The sequence below is a fragment of the Xiphophorus couchianus genome, chromosome 9 (genome assembly GCF_001444195.1).
Source record: "Xiphophorus couchianus chromosome 9, X_couchianus-1.0, whole genome shotgun sequence".
Lineage (NCBI taxonomy): Eukaryota > Metazoa > Chordata > Actinopteri > Cyprinodontiformes > Poeciliidae > Xiphophorus > Xiphophorus couchianus.
Genome location: NC_040236.1, coordinates 7,524,588 through 7,551,639, shown reverse-complemented (window position 1 = coordinate 7,551,639; position 27,052 = coordinate 7,524,588). Strand labels below are relative to the sequence as shown.

At 36.3% G+C, this 27,052-nt stretch overlaps 3 protein-coding genes across 7 annotated transcripts; all 3 read right to left on the bottom strand.

The window, feature by feature from the left end:
* Window positions 1–399: 399 nt before the first annotated feature.
* On the bottom strand, window positions 400–4,925 carry ccdc124 (coiled-coil domain containing 124). 2 transcript variants are annotated; one of them, XM_028027696.1, is made up of 5 exons: window positions 4,810–4,925; window positions 2,381–2,558; window positions 1,452–1,644; window positions 1,038–1,143; window positions 400–943 (listed from the first exon to the last, which is right to left on the bottom strand). In XM_028027696.1, exons 2-5 carry the CDS (start codon window positions 2,537–2,539, stop codon window positions 739–741), a joined length of 663 nt encoding a protein of 220 aa, XP_027883497.1. In that variant the 5' UTR covers window positions 2,540–2,558; window positions 4,810–4,925; the 3' UTR covers window positions 400–738. The 2 variants fall into 2 exon arrangements, with proteins under 2 accessions (XP_027883497.1, XP_027883498.1); XM_028027697.1 differs by having other exon boundaries at window positions 4,725–4,887.
* Window positions 4,926–5,948: 1,023 nt separating this feature from the next.
* On the bottom strand, window positions 5,949–12,266 carry cluap1 (clusterin associated protein 1). 3 transcript variants are annotated; one of them, XM_028027695.1, is made up of 13 exons: window positions 12,158–12,266; window positions 10,558–10,585; window positions 10,356–10,467; window positions 10,073–10,157; window positions 9,808–9,987; window positions 9,061–9,156; window positions 8,676–8,759; window positions 8,302–8,435; window positions 8,043–8,184; window positions 7,688–7,760; window positions 7,483–7,593; window positions 7,054–7,103; window positions 5,949–6,270 (listed from the first exon to the last, which is right to left on the bottom strand). In XM_028027695.1, exons 2-13 carry the CDS (start codon window positions 10,577–10,579, stop codon window positions 6,094–6,096), a joined length of 1,266 nt encoding a protein of 421 aa, XP_027883496.1. In that variant the 5' UTR covers window positions 10,580–10,585; window positions 12,158–12,266; the 3' UTR covers window positions 5,949–6,093. The 3 variants fall into 3 exon arrangements, with proteins under 3 accessions (XP_027883496.1, XP_027883494.1, XP_027883495.1); XM_028027693.1 differs by lacking the exon at window positions 12,158–12,266 and adding an exon at window positions 10,938–11,032; XM_028027694.1 differs by lacking the exon at window positions 12,158–12,266 and adding an exon at window positions 10,887–10,983.
* Window positions 12,267–14,224: 1,958 nt separating this feature from the next.
* On the bottom strand, window positions 14,225–26,607 carry slc5a5 (solute carrier family 5 member 5). 2 transcript variants are annotated; one of them, XM_028027692.1, is made up of 18 exons: window positions 24,467–25,672; window positions 23,366–23,457; window positions 22,274–22,688; window positions 21,829–21,894; window positions 21,650–21,701; window positions 21,093–21,160; window positions 20,670–20,824; window positions 20,318–20,458; window positions 19,589–19,718; window positions 19,145–19,233; window positions 18,563–18,675; window positions 17,924–17,994; window positions 17,434–17,520; window positions 15,973–16,166; window positions 15,693–15,790; window positions 14,827–14,912; window positions 14,432–14,524; window positions 14,225–14,298 (listed from the first exon to the last, which is right to left on the bottom strand). In XM_028027692.1, the coding sequence occupies exons 3-18, from the start codon at window positions 22,628–22,630 to the stop codon at window positions 14,230–14,232; spliced, it is 1,869 nt and encodes a 622-aa protein (XP_027883493.1). In that variant the 5' UTR covers window positions 22,631–22,688; window positions 23,366–23,457; window positions 24,467–25,672; the 3' UTR covers window positions 14,225–14,229. The 2 variants fall into 2 exon arrangements, 1 of the variants encoding a protein (XP_027883493.1); XR_003596854.1 differs by lacking the exon at window positions 14,225–14,298 and having other exon boundaries at window positions 16,011–16,166; window positions 24,467–26,607.
* Between the last annotated feature and the right edge of the window lie 445 nt (window positions 26,608–27,052).

Genomic DNA, 27,052 nt, shown 5'->3' with positions numbered 1-27,052 from the left:
ATAAATTTGACTTGACTTGAGTTGGATATGAAATAATCAGCAACCTTACAGGCAACTGCTGCTGTGCATTTAAAATACACAGTGAGAATATTGAGATAGAAATGTTAGCAATGTTCGCCAGTACATATAGTTCAATAAAAGACTTCAAAAGCTTGTTTATTTTTCTGTTTTAAAAAAAAACCTAAATTAAATTATCAAACTGCCTGGCAAACTAAATTTCTAGTGTACAAAACCTAGCGTTATCTATTACATTTCTAAAATTCAATGGTTGGTGTGCCCTATGTAAGCTGGACATAAACCTTTACTCATCCTCCATCTTGAAAACAAAAGTGACCCGACTTGCACTGGTGTCCTATTAGTTTGTGCACCACAAAAAAAAAAAAAAAGAAACACAAAATGTTGATGATTCAGCCGTGAACTTTAATAAGTTATTCCCAAAACATCTGGATTCCCACCTTCCCAGAAGGGCAAAAATAATAAGTAATTTAATTAATGAGATGCTGAGTTGCCTCATTATAGGCCATGTTCAGAAACATGATAAACAGTTGTTATTTTGGGAGATGAAAAGCAGTTCCTCTTACTACTAAATTAAACAAAAGAGTCAAGTCCTCTGGCACAGGATAAGGTGTTGCCGGGTGATTGCTGATGAAGCATCATCACTGACACTCTTTATTCAGTGAAATTATTAGTTTTTCAAATCAAAGTCTCTTTCCAAGTGACATTGTGAAAAAGCTGAATTCACTTCGAGTTGTAGGAGGCAAAACGCTGGTTCAGAGGGTTCTCAGGAGATTTGGCCCACTCTTTTTTCAGCTGTTGCTTTAGCTGCGACATCCTCATGTTGGGGTTCTCCATTTTTAGTCGGGGCATGTTTGCTTCCTCAAAGGCAGTAAAAGCTGCTTTCATCCGCCGCTCCGGATGGCGGTCCAGGTCTTCCGGCCCTGTGCTGGGAGACAGAAAAACAACAAGAGTCAATGATGACAAATAGCCAACAACTTGGCTGTAATGACAGCAACATCCTAATGCCACACATCTTCTACCTGAGCACAGAGATGGCCTCCTCGATTGTTCGGGCTTCCATACTTCCTTCTTCAGCTATGACTCTGTTAATATTCTCCTCTAGAGGAGTCTCCAGGTGGCTTTTCTCTGTATGGATGGAAGGGTTTTAATTTTATTTTACACAAACACATGTGGTCCAGGATCTCTAAACCAGTGTTTCCCAACCCTGGTCCTCAAGGCACACTGTCCTACATGTTTTAGAGGTTTCCCTGCTTTAATGTGCCTGATTCAACTGATTGAATCAGGCACATTTGTTGATTTGACAGTTCAACAAACGCCTGTTAATCAGTCAGCAATTAAATCAGCTGGACTGAAGCAAGGAAACACCTAAAACATGCAGGGCAGTGTGCCTTGAGGACCAGAGTTGGGAAACACTGCTCTAAACCAAATGCTACCTATCGGCTTAATCTCCAGTTCTTGCTGCTGGTCATTTTGAAGTATCTCCTGAATTTGAGCACGAGTCACTTTTCCACCAGCTGCTGCCTCCTTTTGTGCTTTTCCTTTTATCCCGGCGTTCTCCTCATCCAGGAGCCGCTGGTTTTCCTTTTTCCTCTCAAGAAGCTCCAACCGCTTCTTCTCCTTGTCGTCCTGGAGGAAGAGAAAGTATTTCCACTTATTTTATCAACTCAACAAACCAGAGCTTCTCTATTAAATATTTGCAAAAGTGAAATGGTTATCCTTAAAATATTTCCTATAAAACAATACAGTTGGGCGTTATTTGCTTATATATGGTTTGTTGGTCAAGTATTCATACTTGATGCACCTTTTCACATTTTGTCACAGTACTAACCAAAAATCTCAGGTCGTTTTGTTAGAATTTGACTGGGTAGAGCAACACAGTGAAATGCATATTGGTGAAGTAGAATGAAGTAGGCAGATGGTTTTCAACATTTTTAACAAATTAAGATATGATAAGTGCGGTCTGCATTGGAATTAAATGTTCCTGAGCCAAAACCATGAGGAGTAATCATCCCCAGCAAACATAACTGCAAGTCTCTCTCAGCTTTGTTTCTGTGCTTCTGAAGTCTGGGAATCCCTCAGTAATTTAAGTTTGGTGTCTATATTCCCATCAACTCCCAGTGGCTTCCCTCTTCCTGCCCCTACCACGTTTTATAATGGAGGTTGTGTCTTCAGGTTGTTAATTTGACACTTCATATTTGACAAGTTAACATTTTCTGCAACCGTCATTTTAGACACTACATAAACAAATAAGGGGAACAAAAGGCAGGCACAATAGTCAAAGAGCTGATTTGAATAATAAAAGATGATAGATGCATCCTGTGATGAATTTGGGTGTCAACTATGATTTGACATCTCTGCTCACCTTCCTCTGCTCTTTTTTAAGTACATGTTTGTCTGTTTCTTCCCAGAGAGCGTCTTCTTCTTCCTTCTTCTTACGGGCGTCTGCCACTGCCTTGGCCTCAGCCTTGCGGGCTTTGGCAGTGGCCGCCTTGGAGTTCTCACCCTGGAACTTCTTTGGCATCCTGACAGCTGCTTTTTAGCTGAAAGACAGGAAGAGGTGAGATAACGTGAAATAAGAGAGACAGGGGAAGCTTTCATTAAAACACTCTGCATGTAGTGAACTTCCTTTTTCAAAGTTATTTAGATTAAAAAATGGAAGATGTAAATGGAATATTTATGTTTATGTGCACAAGCACTGCTAATTACTTTTGCAATTAGCGATACTGGAATGTGAAGTTAAACCAGAGTTTTACAAAGCTTCAGTACATAATCCTGGGTTATGTACTGGTATCACAACATCAAACCAGGCAGACAAAGAGCAATTATGTCAATAACTGCAGAAATGTAATTAGACTGCAAATTTAAACTTTACAAGGATTCAGATAGAGTTTAACATAATGCTACGCAGCTCTTCTGGCAGGGCTTCCCACAAGGTTTAGGGGCATATTTATGAGGATGTTTAAACAGTTCTTTCAAAAGAGCATTTTTGATGTCAGACACTGGTTGGGAGGTCTAGCTTTCAGTCTTCGTCCTAATTCAGTCTTGTGAAGCATCAGCTTGTGCCCTAGTGTGCAGAAATGTTTTCCAAACAGTTCCAACACAATCAGAAAGCAACTTTTCACTTGACAAGGTTCAGTCAGAGACGAGCTGTTGTACTAGTGACAGCCAAACCTAGATGACATATCCACTGAATTGATTTGTATCTTCAGAAAACACGTCTCCACTGAAGAGGCCACCCGAACTTGATGATGGGCCGCATCCCAACTGTTTCCTGCCCCGTAGATGTAAAATGTGCTTTTAGGAGTAGTTTAACTAAACCATACTACTTTTACTTGAGTAATATTATTATGAAGTGTCACTACTCTTATTTGAGTAAAACATACTATACTCACTGCGAGCAACTTCACTGAATGACAAACAGAAATAGTTTTGCCAGCCTGCATGAGTCGCAGTCATACAGTTTATATTAGTGCAAATCTTCTTGTTTGTACACAAGCTTTGTTATGTTATTTTCTTTCTGTTGAGCCTGTTGTATCATTTGTAAATTAAGAAGATAAAGTGAACAGGATACATTGTCACTGGAAGTACCTTAACCCTCTCTGACAGACATACAATCTCCTGTATGAATTAGTTTAATACATTTTACACATAAAAAAGAAAATATGGCTGAATTTGTTATTTTGTAGTGTCTTTATTTTTTCATTTTGCGTTTTAAAATACCAGAACTTCCATCCAGTCTCATATTTTTCATTGTCTGGTAATTTCATTTATAAATATTTAATCAAATGTTATGTTCAGTCACTCAGTACATTTTAGCAAATACGTTTTAAACCTTACTTGAATAATTTCTTGGATGGCTACTTCTTGCTTTTAATTGAGTAAAAATATGTTGACCCAGTTCTACTCTTGAGTATAATTTAGTTTTCTAAATCTCTGGTTAGAAAACTGCTAATAACTGACTGGAATATTAAGTTGAGTAGATTTCTTGATACAGCCTATTGCACAGGTGCATCTTGTAACAGTAAGAGTGACCCATTATTTGAGAAATGTTTATAAAAGCTCTGTGGCCTTTGGAATGATTGGAAAACCTTAATTCAATTATTTGAATGAGGGAGTCAATATACGTAGCTAATGAAACTACTCTAATCACAATTTAAAAACGACACATCTCGGTTAGTGACATCGCTGATTAAATTTGACAAAACTACATAACGTAAATGCGATTTAGATAACCGTACAAAAATCCATTTGTGGGTGATGCAATGCCTGACGGAACAATGATGGCACATTCCAGCATTAACAAAGAATGGCTGTCAACCTTGTGTAAAGGAGGATAACTAAACAATCTCCATGTTAATTTATGCGCCACAGCTTCTATTAAACGACATCTACGATAGTTTACGACCGAAAAACTGCATCAATCTAGTTTTTTTTCCCCCCCTCACAAACTGAAGACCAAAAATAATTAATCTGGTACAAATTCTTTTTGCTATATTTCAAGCATGAGTGGGTTGTAAAGCTCACTTAACAAATAGACTGGCTAACAAACAGACAAGCATGCAATCGATGGGTTACAAACTCATAAATTAAAGCTCAAATATTCTTAAAAAAATGTCAGCATTGTGTTTGTCAGGAGGAGCGACTTAGCATCAGTTAGCCGTTGTTACCCTGATAAAACAGGCTTGTTTACTTATCAAGGAGCTCACCGCTCTTTCAGCCACTTCACTAATATGTAACTACACGAACAGTCGTCACACCACTTAGTTGTTCAATTACAAGTCGTGTTCATACCAGGATAGGAGAAAAACCAAGTTCTAGGTAAAAGACAGTTTTCTGTTTCGAAGAGGCATCCGCCACCGCCTCCTAGCGCAGCGCGCACAATGATTGCGTCACTGATGCCTTAATTTCACAAAACACAACATTGATGTCAATTTTATTTTACTTAGTGACTGGTTATATATATTCTATGTTTACTTATATATTTTATGTTTTTATTAGTTCTTGCCGCAAGATAACTTGGTCGTTATGGTTATTTTAGATAAATGTCAACTCTAATGAGCCAAAAACAAAACAAAACAAAACACACGAAGATACTACAATCCGTTTAGCTGTTCGTATTTCTTTTTAAATACATAAGATAATAGACTTTATGCAAGAAACCAGACTAAAATTATTCAACATGTCATCAATAATAATAATAATAATAATAATAATAATTAAACATTAAGCCTACGCATTTTGTTACTGGCTGATTCTCACAAACAGAGATGAATAGTAAAAACAAATTTTCCTTGAATAACTTTTTGGAAATTACTTTTAAAAGCACTTTTTTTAACCTTTACTTGAGTACTATTATTACAAATGCTCATTTAGTAATTTCCTCCGAAGAAGCCGTCACTAGCCGTCAACATGTCTCACACCGTCATCAGCGGCGGCGGCAGGACAGTATATTTAAATCAACCTATTGGAAGCTTGCATGGCCATTTGTGCTTTCTCAAAAAGTTGAAAGGTATTTCTACTACTAATTGTATAAGTAAATATTTAGTTTCAATTGTATAAAACCTCCATATTTTTATTTTTACCCACTATGGGTAAAAACAACTACAAAGAAGCCACAATGAAAACTAGACTATGTTTAATTATTATGGAAAATGTTCCTAAGTTACATCTGTTTGAATCCACCAATTTAAGAAACTAGAAAACATTTTTCAGATAAATTATTATGCAAACTTTCTTTCTTTTCTGAAGTACTGCTGAGTGTATCATATTATTACATATTCCTTTGAAAGTATTTATTTGTGTTTAATAGTCACAAATATTTTCCCTTAGAAAGTACAGCATACATTTAAAAAACAACTGCCAAAATATGTCGAAACTGCCACATAGATAAATTATTTATAAAACAGTAATTTTTGGGAAAGAACAAAAACTGAAGTTTAAATTTTATTTTTGTCAGCAGATTATATAAATATCAAAGAACAGAGGATATATCTGCAAATAAAAATTATAGTGGAGCTTTCCAAGGAATTCAGTTAGGACATAAAAAAGTGCAAAGCTCATGATTGTGTCCCCAACTCAAAAGTCATCATCACTTTCTTCCAGAAGTGCCGGTCTCACTCCTCCCCTAGGAGGTCGATTACTCCTCGATAACAGGACCTCCAAGCTTTCATCCTCTTCCCTCCTCTCTTCTTCTTCTTCACCTTCCTCATCTTCCTCATCATCCTCATCTGCATCAATCTCACTGTCATCACTCTGAAACAGGAAGCAAGAACCAATCAACAAGTAAAAGGTTGAAGTCTATCTCTGATAGGACTGTTGGATGATATAACATGTCAAACTATATTTTTCCAGGATAGTTAGATTACTAGACACACACAAACACACTGTGGAACCACTAAAATAAAATTAAAAAACAACATGTTTTTATTCTAACTAAACACAGAACCTTGGCAAGGTTTTATTCCTATATCACAAAAAACTTTGAAAAGAAAAAAAATAGCATTTGTTGCATTTGAAGGAAAAATACATTCTTACCCCAGACTGTGCTGATATTGAGAATATTAGCACAATTACTTAAAAAATAATATAAACCATTTTTGACAACACTTTTTTCCACATTAGGGTCAAATAGGAAATTTGAGAATGGATATTTCCTTCTAATACATAGGGAGGGACATGAGGGCTAACTGAATCCTTTTCCTGAACAAACCTTTCCTTTCCGCTGTTTTTTGGATTCAGGGACTGACCTTCTGGAGACTGCTAAAAACCTCTTTAAAATCCAAGCGACAATGACAAAAAAATAGCAAAAGGAAACATAGACTGATGAAATATCAAATGAAGAGATAAACTGGAAACCAAAGAAGGTAGTAAATCTGGTCAGTTTATACCAGAACCATCTTTAAGTGAAGGTTAACAGGAAAATCATTCACACTTAGCCCTGCTGACAGAGCTTGGCGGCAAACAGGATCAATGTAGCCTGTTTTCAGAAACACTGTGTAAAAAGAGTATCATTGTGAAGATAAGAGCATCACTTACGTCATCACTGTCATCACCCTGCATGTTACCAATGAACCGTGGTCCTCTTCCTTAGCAGAAAGGAAAACGCACAAGCAATTATGAATTTTTAGGACAGAAAGAGTTTTCCGAAAACCATGTTTAATAAAAATATAATTTTAGGTGGATCTGTAATATCAAACTAAATAAATAAATATAACTTAAATATGTAAGAGCTTAGAGGGAACAACTGGAAGTTTCTCTATTCTTCTTGATGTCGGAGACTAAAATAAATATAGGAATGGTGTGAATAATGGTACCCAAAAATCCAAATGAAAAACTCTCAAAGTATTTTTAAATAAATTGATTATCATGGGATGAGATGAAAGAAAATTAAAAATATAAATTTTGTCTAATCATAAAGGTACTAGTTTTTCTTATCACTATCTTGGCTGCAGTCCATCTGCATACCTGCCATGGAGGCACTTCTTGAGGGCTGTGGCTTAGATGGACGAGATTCTTCAGGGTCGCTATCTGACTCTTCATCCTCTGGAACATCCAAATCAGAATCAGAGTCTTTCACTGTCAAACACAAAGACAAAACGTTTTTAGACGAAGGAAAAAAAAAAGTTGTGTTTTAATTCTGCTTTAGGCATTTGGTTCTGGTTTAACTCACATGAGCCCTTCATCAGATCTCTCTCTTCCTCCCTTAGTTTGTGTTGCATTATCCTCAGGCTGTTTTCAGCTTCCTAATAAGTACACAAGAAACCCCGTTTCAGATGAAGAGCCAGTTGAACATTTTTAAACTTGGAAACAAGACTCAAGTATATAATGTAAAACTTAATATAGTTAATATACAAGTTCCAGACAATGTGGCAACAAAATATCCAAGGAATTAATGAGAAAAACAGAAACACAGGCAGGCAGAAAGATGCAAATAGTGCATTACATATACTGTAATATATCTATAAAGGGAGGGATTATCAATAGGATTGAGCATTATACATAGCATATCTATTCCATCCACAAACCTCAAACCTTTCCTGCTCCAGCCTGTGGTACTCATCCAGTTGTGACTCCAGGTAGGAGAGGTTTCTGAACTTCTCCACAAAAATTTCATACTGCTTCTGCAACTCTTCTTCTATCTTTTCAAATTCATCCATGAATGCTGGCCTGAAAAATCCAAACACAATTTTCAAGAGAAATGTTTCAACGGGTTTTGTTTCAAGGGTTATTTCAAATGGAAATTGTAAATCTTAAGATGGTTAAATGTAAAAAAATAGAACTGACCTGACACTCTGTAAAGTCTGCAGCCTCTTCTGATGCCTCTCCAGATCCTGTTTCTTCTTCTCTATCTTAGCGTCCAGACTGGCCTCATCTGAGACGACATTACTAAGCATCTCTTTGATCTTTTCGACAATTTCCTGGTAACAAAGGCAAGATGGCACAATCACAGTTTAAAGTATTTAAGCAAATGAAGATGAAAACCATCCATCCATCCATTTTCTAACACCCTTGTCCCTAGTGGGGTCGGGAGAGGTGCTGGTGCCCATCTCCAGCTAATGTTCCGGGCGAGAGGCGGGGTACACCCTGGACAGGTCGCCAGTCTGTCGCAGAAGATGAAAACCAATGGAATTAAAAAGATAAACACTCAGAATACTCACCAGAGTTTCTTTGATAGCAGCTCTCAGTGCCTTTTCTGTCTCATTGATCTCAAGAGGTCGAGCAATGGCAGCGGTTCTCATTTCCTGCGAGCACCAAAAAAGTGAAGACGAAATAAAAGCATTAATGATGGTCACTCATGTATCAAACTGCCTTAAATCTCTGTCTGCAGCACAGCAAAACGAGATTTAACATTATGTTGACTTCAGAGCAACGAAGCTACTCGCAACATTTCTAGCCATTTCAGTCATATTTGTGTTTAAAGAAGCTTGAGAATAACATATCCATAATACAGGTAAAATCTCTTCTCCGATACTAAACTCGAAATAGTCAAGCTTTATTTTTTACCAATCTGCTATTATGAAACAATAACCAACTTTGCCTCACCCTGAGTTCTGCCTCTTTCCCCAATAAATCATACAGAGATGCTCCTCTGGATGTGATTTCAGATGCCAGCTGACGAGCTGCTTTGAGCTCAGAGATCTGCAGAAAAGACATGGAGAGATCAGCTGCCTCACATTTGACTCTTTTTTCTTTAACAAAGGAATTAAAGACTTAAATTATTTCTAGGAAAAGAAAACATGAGAAAAGTAGAGACACTAGACAATGTGCAAAAAATAACAAAAAAATGTGTGCAGGCTTGGCAAATAGGTGTGTCAAATTGACTTTCAGGAGAGTACTGCTAAACCAATTTAAAGAAAAGGTACATTTACACTAATATCAGATACAGTATTTCCTGCTGTTTAAATAGTTTAAAATCTCTGACATTGAAACACAACCAGTACAACAAGAAATCAACTCCATGAGTCATTAAAAGTATTGTAAAATCCTGGAGAATGTTGGGTGAAGTGCTTGTGAGCTCTTACAATAAATGTGAGTGAACTACATTTTCAATCCTTTTCAAAGACTCATTGCATTTGGATGGGTTTACATAGACAGAACGCTGTTTACCAATTAGAAAGATAAAGTTATTTTGACTGCACATTACATTAACTGTCTTATTAACCATCTAAAGCACTGAAATATGTCCTTTATGTTTTTTCTTATCTTCAATCTTTTTAAAACTGACATTTAATTAATTAAGTTAGTGGACTATCAGCAACACACATAATTTGAATGATAATTGCACCTCACCCTAGAGCCGAGATCAAACTTGAACTTGTTGCTATCTTCCTCCACAGCATCCCCCAGAGCCATCTGCTTGGTTTTCATGGCATTGTACAGCACTGATGTGATCTTCAGCATCTCTTTCACTGCATAGCCGTCAGCCTGGTAGAGATGCTTGGTGTTTAGCTTGATGTGAGCCTTGGTTGCCTGCAACCGGGTCATACAATGATTAAAACAAAGTGGATTTTAGTTAACTACAGTTAAGGACATATCTGTCTGAATAGCACTTCACCATGAATTGAACCACAGCCTTAATGAAGAATATTCTGTCTGACTCTGTGTCCACATCAGTGGGAATATCAACGTGAGGCTCGTATCTACAAAAAAAGAGAAAAGAACATGAGAACCAATGACTGTTTTAGAACAGCTTTTTATTTGTTAATCAGGATTAGAAGATATACTTCTACTGGAAGGTACAATGAGGGATGTGAAAAGACCACATGAAGGCGAAGAACTATCTGAGCAGAAGTGTTGTTGTTACATGAAGCATTTCAATTTTAAAAGCTGAAGCATACCTCCTTACAAGCCATATTAGGATTTCTGCCACTAGGGTGAAGTTTGGTGTTGTGAAATTTTCCATAGATATGAGGCGAGGGTAGCCCAAGGCCCTCATCATTTCTGTGAAGTCTGCCAAATCACAAACAAATTCAGTTCTAACATCAGCAGCAAAATAATGTTTGTTAGATAAAAGGTAGAGAAATACAAGGTTTCACTTACTTTTTAAGTCTCTGAAGGACATGTTGACCTGAAAGAAAGGAAAAACGAAAGGAAGAAAAAATGACTTGTTTTCATAGTAATTTATCAGAATTATTGTTTCCTTATTTATAATCCAGTAAAATGTTATTCTTGACAAGCAACGTTTCACACTTGTTTTAAGTAGTAGAAGAAACGAAAGCATAAATAAATATCTACAATTTGCAGATTTAATTTCACAGCTTTGCTAGCTAACCCTGTATAGCTACTCATTAGCTGTAAGCTAACGATCTGTGTCGCTTTGAGTGGCTAAAGAGATGTCAATCTATAATATTACATCTTTTACAACTCACTTCGCATATATTACATATGTCCTAGGGTGTTTACAGTCATCATTTTGTTACCTGGTACCGTTACAAAGACGCTTCCGTGGTCTATGCTATAAATGGTCGCTATGGAAACACATTCTATTCTACGGAAAGCCGAAGCAGTCAAATGTTCGAAGCGAAAATTGAGAATAGTTCATACCGCTGAGAAATGGAAGTTAAAAATTAGTTTAATTTAACCAATACGTTTGTTTATAATATGAAGTAACACAGATATTCCTCAAAATGTTACAAAACATGTGAAATATGTACTTTCTAATATATAAAACAGCAATATTGATTGGTGTTCATCAGGTAATACCAGACCAAATGATGCAATCACAGAAATATTCTTATATCGCCATTTTCCTTACAAGTAACATCTTTCAGCGCTATTTTATTCCCATAGCAGCTGTGGCTGGTTGTTCTTATGTATAAAATAACGTAAAGAGGCTCATTAGATTATCTTATACAAATATCTTAATTCATTTTAAGCCCGCTAATTAACTTTGTTTAAATTTGTTACAAATTTTACAGACGTGTCCATTCAAGCAATAACAGCTTAAGAGGGATGTGGTGTTGTGGTCTTCAGTAAACTCCTAAATAAAACAAACGCTGAATATTTTTTGCCTGCTTCCTTGTTGTCAGACTGGCTACATTTTAGTGATTTTTTAAATTCTTAAAATCAGACAGTGACACTGAAACAAAAATGCAGTTATGTTCTTTTTATGAATTAACCATGAGGCCCAATTTTATTTTTCTACAGGGCTAGATTAGTTAAAAATAATTTAAAAACATATTTTTAAACTAACTATGACTATATTTGTATGGTAAAAATTTGCTTGATAATCTAAAATATTTACTATGACAAAATAACAACAAACAAGATAATTTTCAGGGGCAAATATTTTTTGTTAAATCCTATGGCTGTGGGAACCTGTTTCTGCCCCTGTGATGGAGAAACATATTATTTTGACTAAGCTATGTTATAATAAAGAGTATTTTCTTCTTTTGAGAGCTAGGTCAAAAGTATGAGGCAGCCATTATGAAATCCAAGTCCTTTTGTTTTCAAATATTGGCGGAAACAAGCTTCTATACAGGATGCTTCAATAAAAAACACTTCCAAGTATAAAAAATGCCAAAAGAAAACAACAAAAAACTGCGTGTCTATTTGTTTTGTTTATTTGTACAAAAATACAAGTCAGAGTTTCTAATTCTGTAAAGCTGCAGTACTGCTACAATCCACTAGACGGCGATACCTGCCAGTTCTCCTTCCGACCAGTCCATTGGAACTATGGGCTGTTCAACTGACGCAGAGCATGATGGAGCAAACTGGTGAGCCCCCTCACAACAATAACACCCCGGCAGGTAATGAACCGCCTGCCTGCGGCCTTCATAGCAAACGACTCAAAGAACTGGAAAATGCCGCCCTGCAGACCAGCTTGATATCACAAATGGAGACAGAATCCGGGGCGGACGCCGGGAGCTGGACGGAGCAGGAGTCCGGGCAAGGTGAGCAGCCGAACGGGTTGCCCTTGAGCCAGCAGCGCTCGGCGCCTCTGCCGCTCGGCGTGGACACGGAGGCGGAAGGAGTGGAGCCGGGGACAAACGTGGCCAAGCAGCGGGTGGAAGAAGAAAGGACGTTGACGGACCATTTAAACAAACGACTCCTTTCTTCGTTTCTGGAAAAACTTAACGAAAGGGACCTGGCGCTCCCTGGCGTGCAGCGCCTGGACTGTGCTGTAGCCGAAGAGGATTCGAATAGGGCCGCGGATGATTGGTGAGGCGCCTCGGCCTGACGATCCGCAGCAGCACGGAGGTGGTTGGAGGATCCAGGACCAACGTGCACGGAAGCACAATCTTCACAACATTAAAGACTGACATACCAGTTTGATTTATGAAAGCTTACAGCAAGAGTGTCTGAGGATATTATGTTTTATCTGAATGCTTGAATTGTTAAAAAAAACAAACATGCAATAAATGAACACCATGTGAAATGAACCGCCTTTGTACTTTGTGTACTCATTGTGTATCTGGCAGCCATGATGGTTTCAGCTGCTTTCCTTAACATCACCAGATGTCAGTGTACTATGAAGAAAACTAACATGCCAGCTCTTTCATAAATAGTTAATATTTTATTCACACACAGCAAAGGTTACTTTTAAAAATACTGTAGAAATGTGAAACTTTTGAAAAGAATTCAGGTTTAATAAAATGCAGAAAACAGTTGAATAAATGTAATTTAAAAATTTTAGAAGTCATTAAAAAGCTCTGCATTGCTCCATACAGGAGGAGACACCTCAAATCACTTACATGTTTTTTTCTAGCATATGGATAAAATGACTTAAGTTTCTTTTTTAAGATGTCACAAAGCATCGGTGGATAAGTGGTTTCAAGGAATGGATTGTTTTATAAAAAGAAAAAAACGGTTTAAAACTAAGTTTTACATTTAACCACATTTATTTTAGATTCACAAAGAACCTGGGAAATTGATATAAATTTATTAAATAGTGACAAAGTGGTATAAATTTTAAGTCCTTGAAACTTTTACATTATTACCTAAGTGGACATTATTAAATACAATGTTCTAACTTTTTAGGATGAGTTAAACTGTAAAGAATAAACTGTAAATTCAAGTGCTAACATATTCATTATTTTGTTACTTTTATCAACCCCATCATTATAAAAGTAACACAAAAACCATCACAAACAGCAAATCTAAATTTTTCAAAATGGTACCTTCATACAAAATAAACATGTAGTAGTCACTCAAGTCTCTGCTCTGTTTGTTAATATAAATTTTATTGTTCACTTTTCATATATTTTTTGAAAAGTAACCCAAATTGTTTTCAATAAAGATGTATCAACGGATTTTTTGTATTTGACCTTGCTGACTCAACATTTACATTTGAGTGTGAAGCTGTGACCCACTTTGCTTCCAATAATAAAAAACAGAAAAAAAACAGGCCTGATAACAGAGCATGAAATAAGGAAGCCATCACTAAAATACAGCAAATGTACACACAAATTGAAACCGTTATCTCTGCTTCCCATCATTCTTATGTTGACACATTGCAGGTGCACATCTTTCCCGAAACAAGGAAGGAAATTAAAATCTTTCATCACATTTTACTGTCCTGAATATTATCTAGATTTATGGCCCTTTGAAAGAACAATGACTCTAACTCTGAATGTGTGTCAGGATTTTGAAACTTCAAATGATAAGATAAAAAAACTCTATTGCTACTACAGAGGAAATTCCAGTAGGATTTGTTATGAGTAATTTGGAGGTTAATGCCATTTAAAAACTACATCCTCTTTTTTTTCCCATTTACAGCACATTGTCTCTGGGTAGGCTCTTCAAAGGAACCGCCAGTGGGTTGTCTATTAATTTGTCCTCCTGAAAAACAGATTGAAACAATAAAAATACCTTTCAAATACTTGACTGGTGATAATATTCTAATATTTTTAAAAACTTGACAAACAGTTCCAACAACTCTACACCAGTTTTGCCATACAATTGGTTTCTTTACCTGGTTATTTCCTATGTGAACCACAGATATCTGTTGTGCATTCCTGCATGCAGTCTGAACAAAGCAGGGGAACATCCAGGATATCACATCGGTCTTAAAACAAAAAATAATAAAAAATAAGAAAGATACTGTCAATGAATGCTCTTAGAAGACATTTATCAATGTAAAGCATGTCTGAGATTTATATAAGCTCCTAAAACATCTAAATTAAGTCAAGTTTAAGTTCATTTACATATATATTTAGTAGTAAAAAAATGTCACCCTAGACTTTTTCAGCTTGGAGGGGGACATAAATAAAGGAACCATTAGATATAAATGGTTACATAAATAATCAGGGAATGATTTATGGCACTTCCATTCATTAGACAATTATTTCTGTTTAAAAAAATGATTACTTTGCTTTCTGACGAGATCTCCATCTCCTTTTTATTCAGGTCCCACCATAACAACCCCTCTTTAATTTGACTCCTCTTTGTTGGCCCTGTGTGCGATAGAAACAGGAGTTTGTTCATGTATGCATATAACGTAAAGGAAAAAAACATCTCATCCTTTTCTAGTAGCTCTGTGTAAAAGCCCTTGACTTAGCATTTTGGACTGATATGAGCTACAGTACATCTTCTTGTAAATATTCACACCCACTGTGTTTCACATTTTGTCACGTCACAACTATAATGTTGCAGTTGTGACAACATCTACAACATTATAGAAGCACAGTGAATACAGTACTTCATTCATTGTACGTAAATGAAGTAAATGAAGTAAATTAAGCAATGTAGCCTGACTTTGAAATTGAAGGAAGTGAACGTAGATTTTCTTGCAAAGAAAATCTGAAAAGGTGCGGCATGCATTTGTGTCAAGCAACACTAGTGAATATTTTGTAGAACTGCCTCTCACTGCAAGTCCAGCTGCAAGTCTTAAGAGGTATGTTGCTACTAACAATAGACTAATTTGGTTACTTCTAAAGGAGGAAATTTGTAATAAAGTGAGATAATTACAAATGCACACACTTTCCAGATTTTTATTTCTAAAAAATGATGAAAACAATCTACTTCCTTTTATTACATGCTGATGCACTACTTTGTTATGTTTGTCATATAAAACTTTTTCAAAATACACAGATGTTGTCTGGTTGTAACATTACCCAAATATTTTCAAGGGATCTGAATACTTTTGCAATAAAATGTAAATTGGACAGATTTGATTCAATGTGTCCCTGTAGTTTTCACAACATTGACTTGCGTATTTCTCATTATCTTTTTACCTGTTGCATAGCTCACTATCAGTCCCACCAGTATGACTGAACTGGTGGCCATGGCTCCAAAATAGAGGTAAGACATGGAGTAGAAGTTGAGGAGGCCACTGTATTTAGAAAAAACAAAAGCAACAACAAAAGAGCTAAGGCATTTTATATTTTTTCATCATAATCCCTCTACATAGTCAGTGTATAACAGTCATAAACCTTTCATGTGAGTAGTTAAGCTAAGATTAAAAGAAAAGATGAATGCTTAATGATTAAAAATAGATGAACTATGTCTACTAACCCTTGGTGTTTAGGATGAAGTGGGGTCAAGATGGAAACCGTAGAGCTGTTGTTTCTTGTGCCATTAGCAAAGCTGCAGCCGTCTGTGAAGCTGGGCAGGACACCCATGGTCTCCTCACTGGGTGGGTGAAGAGTTGAACCCACAGCCAGCCACAGAGAGACACAGAATCCCGCCAATATCCCAGAGTACGCCCCCTACAATAAAGAATAAAATACCCTAATAATTGGCTGCAATATTATTGAATACCAACAGTTTCTAAAAATGAATTTGGTCCTTTCAGCCCATCAGCATGCTCTGATTGTTTTTTTCTCTGGATAAAAGAAAACCCAAGAAACCTCTGAAGGCCTGATTTCAAAAAGGCGTTGGACTGCACTTCAGCAGCAAACAGAAGAACAAGTACTCTAAAATGCAGCCATCATAAAAGGTAAAGCTTCTTTCAACAGATATAAAAATCTAAAAAAAGGAAACAGGAAGTCAGTCCATCTTCCTGTTAACATGACTATGAACAGCTTCTGAGATCAATGTGCACGAGGTCATGTGTGAAAACTAAAACCTGATTGTACATCATAAAAAAGGAAATTCCCATGCCACAGTCGGGTTAATGAAAAAGAAAACCTTCCTTGTGGGATAGATAGCGGCAAAGATAAATTGTGACATTTACAACAAATAGACTTTAGTATTTACTTTAAAATACTTATGTATAACCCTGTTATGTGTACAGCACATAACAGGGTTATGTGCTGTACACATAACCCTGTGTACATAACGCTGCAGGGATTCTGGGGTTAAGTTGAGCCTTCAAACCTTGTTTGAAATTTTAATAGTCAGTAGTTTACTAATTGCATTAGTTTTTTTTTGTTTGTTTGTTTTTTTTTTTTTAAAGGTTTGATTTCAAAAGTGTCACCTCACTTCATGTCACATCTTCACAGTTTAAATTTCCCTGCAGTAATAGGACCAAATGGCTCCCCAATCAGTACCAATTAAATGATGTTTTATTTTATCCCTGTACATACATTGATACCTATTCAATCTAAGCCTCTGCTTTCAATAAGATATTTTTATTTCATGGAATTTCATATTTACCCTCTAGTTGGCAGCAGAGTTAATGTTCAAGTGGTAGCAGCAGTTCAAGTGGTTAGCTGATTTAAATAAATAAATAAATAAATACATACTACTAATAATAATAATAATAAAAACTTTGATAATAAAAAAAATATATATATATATTTTTAAAATATATTTTTAAAGCAAATTTTCTGCAGGAACCAATTTGAGCCCACGTTTGAATATTTCTGGGGGAAACCAGAGGGGATGAATGCACCATACATAAAGAAGATCTATTTGTTTTTGCCCTTCTTCTGCTTGACTTGACTAGTGGTAGCAATTGTATTTTACTACCAACAAGGTCAGAGTTTGTATTTTGTAAATCATAAGTTTTTAAGGGGGTTGGCAAACACTCACCAGCCTGTTTGTTCCTGGGACAAACATTCCCAAAATGAATATGCCCAGAATTGGACCACTGACCACACCCATGACAGTGAACGAACCCTGAGGAAAGAAGACAAACAACATTCTGGGTTCAAAACAAAATGAATTAAAATCCAGGAGTGAAGATGAAAGAAACTGACTGAAACTTATTTCAAATCAGACAATAATACATCCAATTGGTTGGATGGAAGCATCACATTCACAACAGTTTTATTTATTTACTTAATTCATCCATTCTGGGGGAGCTTTTTTCCAAGGGTCATTTCTAAAGGTCAATTCAGGTAAGAATTGACTTGAATCAATTCAGGTCAATTCTTACCCTAGGATAACCTTTTTTGGGGAATATGGGAGGAAGCTGGAGTACACATGCAAAAAGAGAAGATATAAACTATGCACAGGAAGTCAGGGTTTGAACCCAGGACATTCCTGTTGTAAGGCATTCAAATATTTCTGTATAACATACCTGAAGAACCCCCCAGTCCAGAAAGGAGGAAAGAGCTGCTACAGTGATGCATCCAGCTCCATACAGGAATGCTTTAAGAAATAGAAGGGGAAATGTTTACTTTACTAGACTTACTTTGTCTGTTTAATGGAGGAAGAGGTTTGCAGCTAAGATATGTCTGATCAAGGTCAACCTGAAAGGTCAACTTGAACTCATCAAGATGTTTGAAATAAAATATTGTTTTTAATACTTTCTGTGTTAATTACAGAGTTGATATCAGTAGAAGGCTGTACTCTTCTTGAAAAGATGTTTTGTTCCTGGTGGCATGAAAGATGACTCTCATATGAATGGTTATTTTGATTTTTGTTATGAAAGGGATTGATTTGTTTACATACTTTTATACACTTGCACATGAACTGGTAGATATTGCTTTGTAAAAAACCTCATGATTACATTTGTTTTAATTTTTCACCAATAAACTAAATTAAATTAGCATTAGACTTCCAGCAGCTTGATGCCAGTATTAAGGTTTTCAGCTGGAGCTTAAACCTGTCTTTGGCATGTGAGGTTTTAAGACTTTTCAATCAGTCTTTTCACTAATTTGAAGAAGTGGTGCCGAAATCAAAATCTGTTTCACTTGCTTTGTAAAAATTAACCTACACAATCCTTTGGAAACAAGGACCAGCTTATTCTGTGTCGTCTGGAGCAGATGAGGTCTCAGTATATCCTCCATTGTCACTGCAGCCATGGCGTTGATACTCGTGGAGGCAGTGCTGTTAAAGACAACGCCAATCATTTAATTTCTGGATGTCATAAGAGTTTTAAAAAAATAATTTTTATGCTGCATGGGTGACACCTGAGGACTTAAATAAAATTATATTTTAATAAATAAGACCAAGCTGAAACAATTGTGTTTCTATGTAAAAATATAAAGGCCTTCAGCTTTTCTTACATAGTTGGATTATGCACAATGTTCCATAAAGAGGTTAGAACCATCCATGTCAAACCACGACATCTGATACATTAAAAGAAACCTTGCAAGGGGCCACCCAAAAGTTGCAATTGTATTAAAAATATCTACAATCTCCAGTTAAAAAATTTCAGTGTATTTTTTACTCTCTCTCATGCTCATTTCCATTTTAGATGATTTATTGAAACACTAAAGTAAAGTACAAGTAGCTCAAGTTTATGGTTTAAAGAATATGTTTGGATCTGGCAGCAGAACTGAGAAAAAACTGATACCTGAGAGTCCCGCTGTATGCACAGGCAAGGAAAAGACCTGGGAATCCTGGATGATTACGAAATATGTCCAACACGAAGAATGGCATGTACTTTATTAGAAGAGAACAGGAGAAGTAAATAGAGTTTTAGTGTGTTACTTTTGACAGAAGCACTTCAAACATTGTATAGGAAAAGATGATCACCCCTAAAATCACATATATAGTTGGGAAATAAACCTATTCATGGTATCATTACCAGGAATGATACCATGAGTACAATAGAACAGAACTAACTTCAAACTTAATTTTGCATTACAAAACATGGTTGGATAGGACTGATGGAGCACAACCACCACATACGTCAATAGTATCAGAAATTGAATTTGAAAATTGGCTGGAACATTGCACTACTTTTGAGTTATTGTAAGGCAAATTCCTCTGCCTTTGCCCAGAGTCATCAGCATACCAGATCAGGTGCAGAAATCCTCCCAGATTTCAGCGGGTCGCAGAGGTTGTAATAAGCAAACATGACGATACCGCAGGTTGCTGCGCTGCTCACAATGAGGCACAGACCGATCTGATTTACAAACAGAGCCCTAGAAAACAAAAAGTGTTCTTTATTACAATTAATCCTGTAAATGTGTATGATTCTAAACAGTCAAGTGAGGCAAATATTGGAAAAGAAATGTCAGTTCTCTATTATTGAATGATAAGTTGCAAGGTTCAAGCAGATTAATTAAAAAAACAACAAAGGCATGACAGGACATCTAGAAAACTCATAAATTCAAAAGCATAGAGCCATGTGGCAAAAGAGCGCAAAGACAAATACATAACACTATCCAATAATGGTTGTTATTATTTTGTGGTGCTGTGTATTAGATTTACTTTTTGTCAACATTTTACATGTAAAACAATATTTTTTGGGGGAAATAGAGCTCTGTCAGTTGAATTAAGATTTCCTCAGTTACTTGAGTAACTTCAATTCATCTCCGGAATCTGCAAACTATGTTCCATGCTTCTGTACTGTTAACAAGATAAATTACAACTAACTAGCAACCTGTCCAGGGAGTTCTACGCCTCTTGCCCATTAACTAGCCATTAGCAATAGGCTCCAGCATCCTCATGATCCATTGAGGACTAGGAAGCAATCAACAATGGATAGATGAACATGTGAGTAATTTATAAAAACACTCACCACTGGGCATCTTTCTCTGATCGGCAGGAAATGTAGCGCTGAACTTGTGCTTGGTTTACTCCATACATGGACAACCAAACCATGGAACCCCCAACACTGAGGCTCCAGAAGGTGTAACGTTTCCGTGGATCGACATCAAAACTGTGGATAAAGCACAATTAGAAACCTAAAACTAAATACATTTTGGGTTGAACGTTATATTTTTAACTTGAGGTATTAATATGAGATGGAATGTTATTTCTAATCAGTGACTTTAATCTTTGTCGTCTGTAATAGTTACTGTTATTTTAAAATGGTCAAATTGCAGACTGGACCTCAAAATGGACACAGATTAATACAAAAAGATTTTTACTCATTGAAATTAAGGCGTGATTTATTGCTGGCAATCTCCAGTACTTGTGCAGGACCGCCGACCAGAATTGTCCCTTGGATGAAAATTGCCACGAAACCTGATAACATGACAACAATCTGGAACACATCAGTCCAGATAACAGCCCTCATGCCGCCCTGCACACAAACATTAGAGGAGAAAGACAGAGTGAGAAACCTGGAATGATGAGTCAAACCCAGTTCTGCACATACAGGGGGAGAACATGCTCCCCTCAGAAAAACCCCAGGCCAGGATTTGAACCCAGGACCTTCTTGCTACAAGGCAGCTTTGCTAACAACTCGTCCACTGCACCGCCCAGTGGAAGAACATTAAGTATAAGAAAGGTTGCAATAACCCTGTTTGCATAAGTATTTACACCCTTTGAGAATACCTTATTGTTCTTACCAGTGTGGTGTACATGGTGCAAATGATCCCCGTGGAAAAGAGAGACACCCAGATACTAAGTCCAGTAGCTGCAAAATCAAATGTGTTTGATCATTAATATCAAAGTTTTATTTATTTAAACAAATAATCACTTTACAAATTTAACTATAGTAGAATATTTGCTACTTTTTCAAAAACATTAAAAACAACAGCAACAAAAATAAATTCAACTGGTATTAAAACAAAATAAAAGATGGTGATAAATTTAGCTGTAATAACTGTCTTAGTAAATTTAGTATTACAAATACATTTTATGACAAAAAATTGTAGCGTTTTATGCTATGGTAAAAGTTTTATTTATAAGCAAATATTCACAAGAATTTCTTATTATGAAATTTATGGTAAAAAACGTAAAACTTCACTGTAACAAGTTTCTGGTTTAAAAGAATATATATACTAAAATCAAGATCCATTGGAAAAAAATCTTTAAAGTGCTAAAAAATATAATGAGATTTCTAAATGAATCAATAATAACATTCCCTCTTTTCTTCCACGCAAAGCAAATTTCACTCTCATACCTTGATTTAAGATCAAGGCTGGTGCATAGATGACAATCCCAGTGTAAAGCAGCTGAGAAAAGAGAAACACATTACAAGCAAATCTTCGGAGGAAACTGAATCTGAGCATTCACAGATAAACGTTCTTAATGTGTAACATTCTGCTCAGGAGCAATGAAATGTGAGACTGATGTCCCTACCGTTGCAAGAATAAACTGGATGCTTCCCAGCAGCTGCATCCCTCTGCCAAACCTCATCTTTAGATACTGTGACAGGCAGATGATTGGAGTCAGAACATCACAGGGTAACACACATCCTTCATCTTTCCTCACCTCACATATTAAGCTGTGTTGATGAGCAACACGGGAATTTAATCAGCTGGACTTTAATCAGAGTCATCATAGCCCTATATCTATACTGTAATTTAATACTATTTAAAACTGGAAAATCAGGATATACATTGGAGCTGTTTGAAATAATAACAAAAAATAAACTATGATTTGGTTCATAGTCACCAGAAAAAGGCATACAAAATGTTAATCCTCTTGTCTAACATTCAGTTCTTGTTACTCTGACCAACCTTACAGCACATTCATGTTCACTTTATGAAATAACTAGTGCAAAAAAGAGGAGGCTCATTATGACCTGGTTGGTGCTGGTGATGCCCAGTCGAAAGAAAACTGGCAGGAACAGGTAAGCTGTCAGCAGGGAGTTGATGCTTTGTCCGAGGCACATGTAGAGGAATTTGAAGCCATAGCGAAATCCCTCTGAGGGAACACCCAGGACCTGGACAGCTGACATGAAGCTGGCACAGAGCGACAAACCAACAGGCACAGCTGGCATGCTCCGACCTCCAGTGAAGAAGGCCTCTGCAGTTGCATCCCTTCGCTGTTTTTTCAGAGCCTGAAAAAGCCCAATTGCCATGGATACTGACAACATAGCAGCAAAGACGGCGTAGTCAGCCAGTGCAAAGCCTGGATTACTATCAAAAGTTTTCTCCATTGTTGAGTTTGGTTCTCTCTGTTTTTAAGTCTCTTTTGAATCCAGATGTTTGGTTGATCTGTCAGAGGAAGCCACACAAAAACAGAAGCATTTCAGTAAGTTGTGTTGATGGATTAGGATCACACGCTGAACAAATCTGTCCACTTGACCTAAAATTTACTAGACCTAAAGTTTGCCTCCAATCTGATAAGTAGGTAGTTATTGCAAGTTAGTGCTAGTTATGTTCACCAATTGCAATATGACCAAATACATGGTCATATAGGTTATATGACCATGTATAGCCTATATGCGGCCCTCCAGTTCTCGACGGCTGCAGTCCTGCAACTTTCAGATGTGCCTCTGCTGCACCACACCTGAACAGAAATATTTAGGTCATTAAGGCTCTGGAAAACTGATCTACACAAGGATTAGGTCATTAAGTAATTTCATTCCAGTGTTTTGTACCTGTGGCACATCTAAAAACTGCAGGACTGTGGCCCTCGAGGCCTGGAGTTTGAGACCCCTGCTATAGATACAGCAGCTATTTTCAGAAGAATGGTATATAAAGTATGAATTTTGTTTAAAAGAAATTAACTGCAAGTGTTAGTATTGGTGCCTCTCAGCAATAAGGATCTGGGTTTGAATTTCAGCTGTGGCCTTTGTCTTTGTTTGAGTTTGGATGGTCTCCATGTGCATTTGTGGATTCTCTCCAGTTACATTTGCTTCCTTCCACTAAAAATCTGCAAACTAGGTTACCTGGTCACTTCAGTTTGCCTTTAGATGTGACTGGTTGATGAGCTGCCTGGTGTCTCCTGCCTGTTGGCCACTGGAAATAGACGCCAACCTCCCTGGGGCCCAGAAAGAATTTAATCTAAATGTAACTTATTTAAAATATTTATTACTCATTTCAACACACTAGTTGTCTTAACGTGTACATCAGTCATTTTTCAGGTCTTCATGGTATGAGAGAATACCAGGACAAGGATGAGTGAAAAAAATAAAATAAATAATAATAATAATAATAATAATATTAAGATTATTGTTGAGTGAGCATAAAAACACAATTTGGTGAGGTAAATATTATATATGTTACTGCTTTTCACTCTCTGGCTGGGTTTAGGCAAAATAATATGCATGATTCAGAAAATATTATTGTAACATATGTATTTTCCCAGGGCAACATGTCCCTGGTTCAGTTTAGACAATTTATCACAAGGTTATAGTTACAATTCCAATAAGAAACTGATTAAGGCATTTAACATTCTTATGTGCAAAGAAAGGGAGAAATCCCAAGGTAATTTATGATAACCAGAGCAAAAGAAACCCCCTATGTCAAAAAGATTAAGAAGAGTGGTAAATAAAAACAAGTTCGAAACAAAAATACCTGATTAAAAATGTATGGAAAAATTTACATTTACAATTGTATGTAGCTTTTTGCTTTTTAAAATAAGAGTGGGAACTCTTCTAAAACTCAGCACATTGTCAGAAAATGTACCTGCTCCAAGCAAATGTCTTGTGATAAAACTTGAAAATTTGCAAGAAAAGAAAATAGCAAAGTGTCTCTAGTTGCAAATTTCTAAAAAAAAAAAAAAAACAAACAAACTGTAGCATACATATTTAAATACTGCAGTTTAAACACTAATGTCACTTTTTATTTATTCAGAAAGCAAAGCATTGTCAAACATCTTTACCATCTGAATAGCCAACGTCAAAGTTGCTTTTACTCACACTGTAGGAATGAAATTAATTTTTTGATCAACTAACTACAAATTAGGTGGCTAATTCCAATGTAATTGCTTCTAAAGGAGACAAGCTCCATTTTATGAAATAATGCAATAAAGCACATTTAAGACTCACCCTATGTCAGTCCAGTCCAGTCTGTGAAGTAAGAATGTGCTGACAGCCAACTTCACCCCTCAGCAGCTGGAAGATATTCATGCGCCTTCTCTGACACACTTGCTTTTGTGAGTAACGCCTCAGCACATCTTGAGACCTTCCTTAAAGGAAGACACTCAGAGGAGAGGGTCAATAAAGGTTTGAAAGTTTACAGTGTGCAACCAGAAAGAAATACTAATGCTGATAAAGGAATCAGAGGGACATGAGCTGGAGAGAGGGCATAAGTAATCTATTTTAAATATTTATGGGACAGCATAAACATCTCTCAGAATGTTGCAAACATTAAGGTACAAAGGAGGGATTTGTGGAGATTTGGGCATAACTTTAATGTATTCTAGATTTATTCCAAAATCAAGACACGGACCATGACCTCCCAGCAAACATGTAAAATAGATAAATATTTGCCAAACCAATAAATTTGTGAATCCTAAAATATTCAATAAAACTGCAAACTATAATTCCAACTGTTCTATTCAGCAAATTCACAAAAAAAGTATACCTTCCTTTTGAATAGGTCTCTAACAAAATGATCAGTAAATCCACTATCTTATCTTCTTTCTAATACTGAAGCCTTTTGATCTATACATACCGTAAGTGATCATTAACGCCTCATCAGCAAAGCTGTTGTATGCCAATAGCTCTCTCTCAGATTGATTATTTTCATTCAATCTTAAAAGAGCAATAAAGTCATTCTGTTCAAAAGTTCCTAATATTAATGGCAAGCACAAGGAATGTTTTTCAGTTACAAGAGGCCGTGTTTATGTTCATAGATGTATATTACAGTTGAAAGGAAAAAGAGCTGGTTCTAGTAAAAGAAATAACCATTTTAGCAGAGATTTACAAAAAAAATGGTAAACGATGAGGAAACTGAAAATGACAACAGCAGCTGCAGATGTCTGATTGACTTTTTAGGCAGACCTTTGAAGACACTCTCGTGGTAATCAATTCAACTAAAGATTAACTCATGGATGACTTCCCTTAGCTCTTGCTGGGACTGGGAACTAAAGATAGGGCATGGTATGTGAAAGACATTTATTGTAAGGCTTCCGACACATCCTTATCTGAAGTGACACTAATTGCTGTAAAAGAGCATTTTTTTAGATGACTACCATGTGTACCTGTAAATTGTTTCTATTGTGGTTACAAGCACTGGTTTTATTGTATATAAAACTCTGTAAGAAGCTTGAACTCAAAGTAGAGTTCAATCTTAAGTTTAAACAGTGTAATAAAACTCGGACGCTTTTTTCATCACAAGCTTTAAACATTTGACAGTAAACTCTTGGCTATCTTTGTCTTTTACAGCAAACCTTGACCCAACTACATGCTGATGTGATAAGATCTGATTGGTATGAAACTGCTACACAAACGTCAGTTAAATGAAGATCTGTAGTAAATATTGTAAAAGTTCCTAATGACAAAAAGATTCAACTTTATTGGAATATTAAAAATTATGTATCTCTCCCAGAAAAAATGAGACCCTTTATAGTTTTTATAAGTTTTGACAATGATTAATGATCAGAAAGGTTATTTTAGAAAGAAAAAACTATAGAGAGCTTTTCCCTAATTTACTTTAATTCCAAAACAGTAGAAGTTTTCTGCTATTGTATTCAGTGCATTTGATGACTCAAGACCTGTTCAGCTTGTGTCAGTAAGTGCAGATTGTTGTGGCCAGTAGGAAAATGATGGTTGAAACTATTATTAAAAAGTTGTAAAACCTAAAATTTGTCTTTTGACTCTTACTGACCTTTGTGGAGCAAGAAATGGGAGAGACGTTCAGTGAGAAAACAACATATCTGACACCCCACATGCAATAGAGCTAACATCACACAGCGGTGGTCCAGCTCCATACCCTAGTTATTGTTAGATTTAAAAGAAACTTTGTTTCCCTTTTTATGTATTCTCAAGTTTTCATGGTTTTTCCCATTTTATGCCTGTTCGTGTACAACAATTTCTGTTGATGACAGCAGGAGTAAACTCTCTGTCTCGGCAAACGGAGGGAAACACGAGGAGAAGCACAGACATGCAAGTCTGGGAGCAAAATGTCCCAAGTGAGTAACAGCAGTACGATGGGAAGAAGAGGTAAGCAAAAGGTTTGAACAAGGCCTAACATACATCAAGATTTTCTTTGGTCTTTGAACTCTTGAATGCTCTTTGTATTTACTCAGGTCATATTTATCCAGTATGCATTTATTTTTGATTGTCTGAAACAAGGCTGACATAAACAGAAGAAATGTGTCAGGAGCAAACACTTTTTCACTGAACATGTTTTCTTATCCATTGCAACATAGCATACACTCGCTTTACTTTATCAGTAAAATATCTGTAGGGCTGCTTGCAGTAAAATATGATTTTAATATAAAAGATGTCTATATGGTCTAACTGCACAGCTTCATGTTCCCTGTCAGAACAGAAGGCATGGCCTATGAGTCATTGTCTTTAGCATTAACAGGAAACTGGTGGTTAATCTGAGTTGATCAAATAACAAGGAAATCTAACTGATTGCAGGAAAAGTCTGTATTCGTTGGTTTATTTTCATTATGAGGAAAC

What these genes read in the sequence shown, in the direction of transcription:
- cluap1 (XM_028027695.1), bottom strand. Translation starts at nt 10,579, where the DNA reads ATGTCCTTCAGAGACTTAAAAA. An exon ending in CTAATATGGCTTGTAAGGAG is followed by an intron (nt 10,158 to 10,355) that starts GTATGCTTCAGC and finishes CTTTTTTTGTAG; the next exon opens with ATACGAGCCTCACGTTGATA. An exon ending in AGATCTGATGAAGGGCTCAT is followed by an intron (nt 7,594 to 7,687) that starts GTGAGTTAAACC and finishes TGTGTTTGACAG; the next exon opens with TGAAAGACTCTGATTCTGAT.
- slc5a5 (XM_028027692.1), bottom strand. Translation starts at nt 22,630, where the DNA reads ATGGAGAAAACTTTTGATAGTAATCCAGGCTTTGCACTGGCTGACTAC. An exon ending in AGCCTTGATCTTAAATCAAG is followed by an intron (nt 21,161 to 21,649) that starts GTATGAGAGTGA and finishes TTGATTTTGCAG; the next exon opens with CTACTGGACTTAGTATCTGG. An exon ending in CCTTGTTTCCAAAGGATTGT is followed by an intron (nt 17,995 to 18,562) that starts GTAGGTTAATTT and finishes TATTTCTTAAAG; the next exon opens with CATTCCTGTATGGAGCTGGA.
- ccdc124 (XM_028027696.1), bottom strand. Translation starts at nt 2,539, where the DNA reads ATGCCAAAGAAGTTCCAGGGTGAGAACTCCAAGGCGGCCACTGCCAAA. An exon ending in ACTGGAGATTAAGCCGATAG is followed by an intron (nt 1,144 to 1,451) that starts GTAGCATTTGGT and finishes CCATCCATACAG; the next exon opens with AGAAAAGCCACCTGGAGACT. An exon ending in GAGGCCATCTCTGTGCTCAG is followed by an intron (nt 944 to 1,037) that starts GTAGAAGATGTG and finishes TCTGTCTCCCAG; the next exon opens with CACAGGGCCGGAAGACCTGG.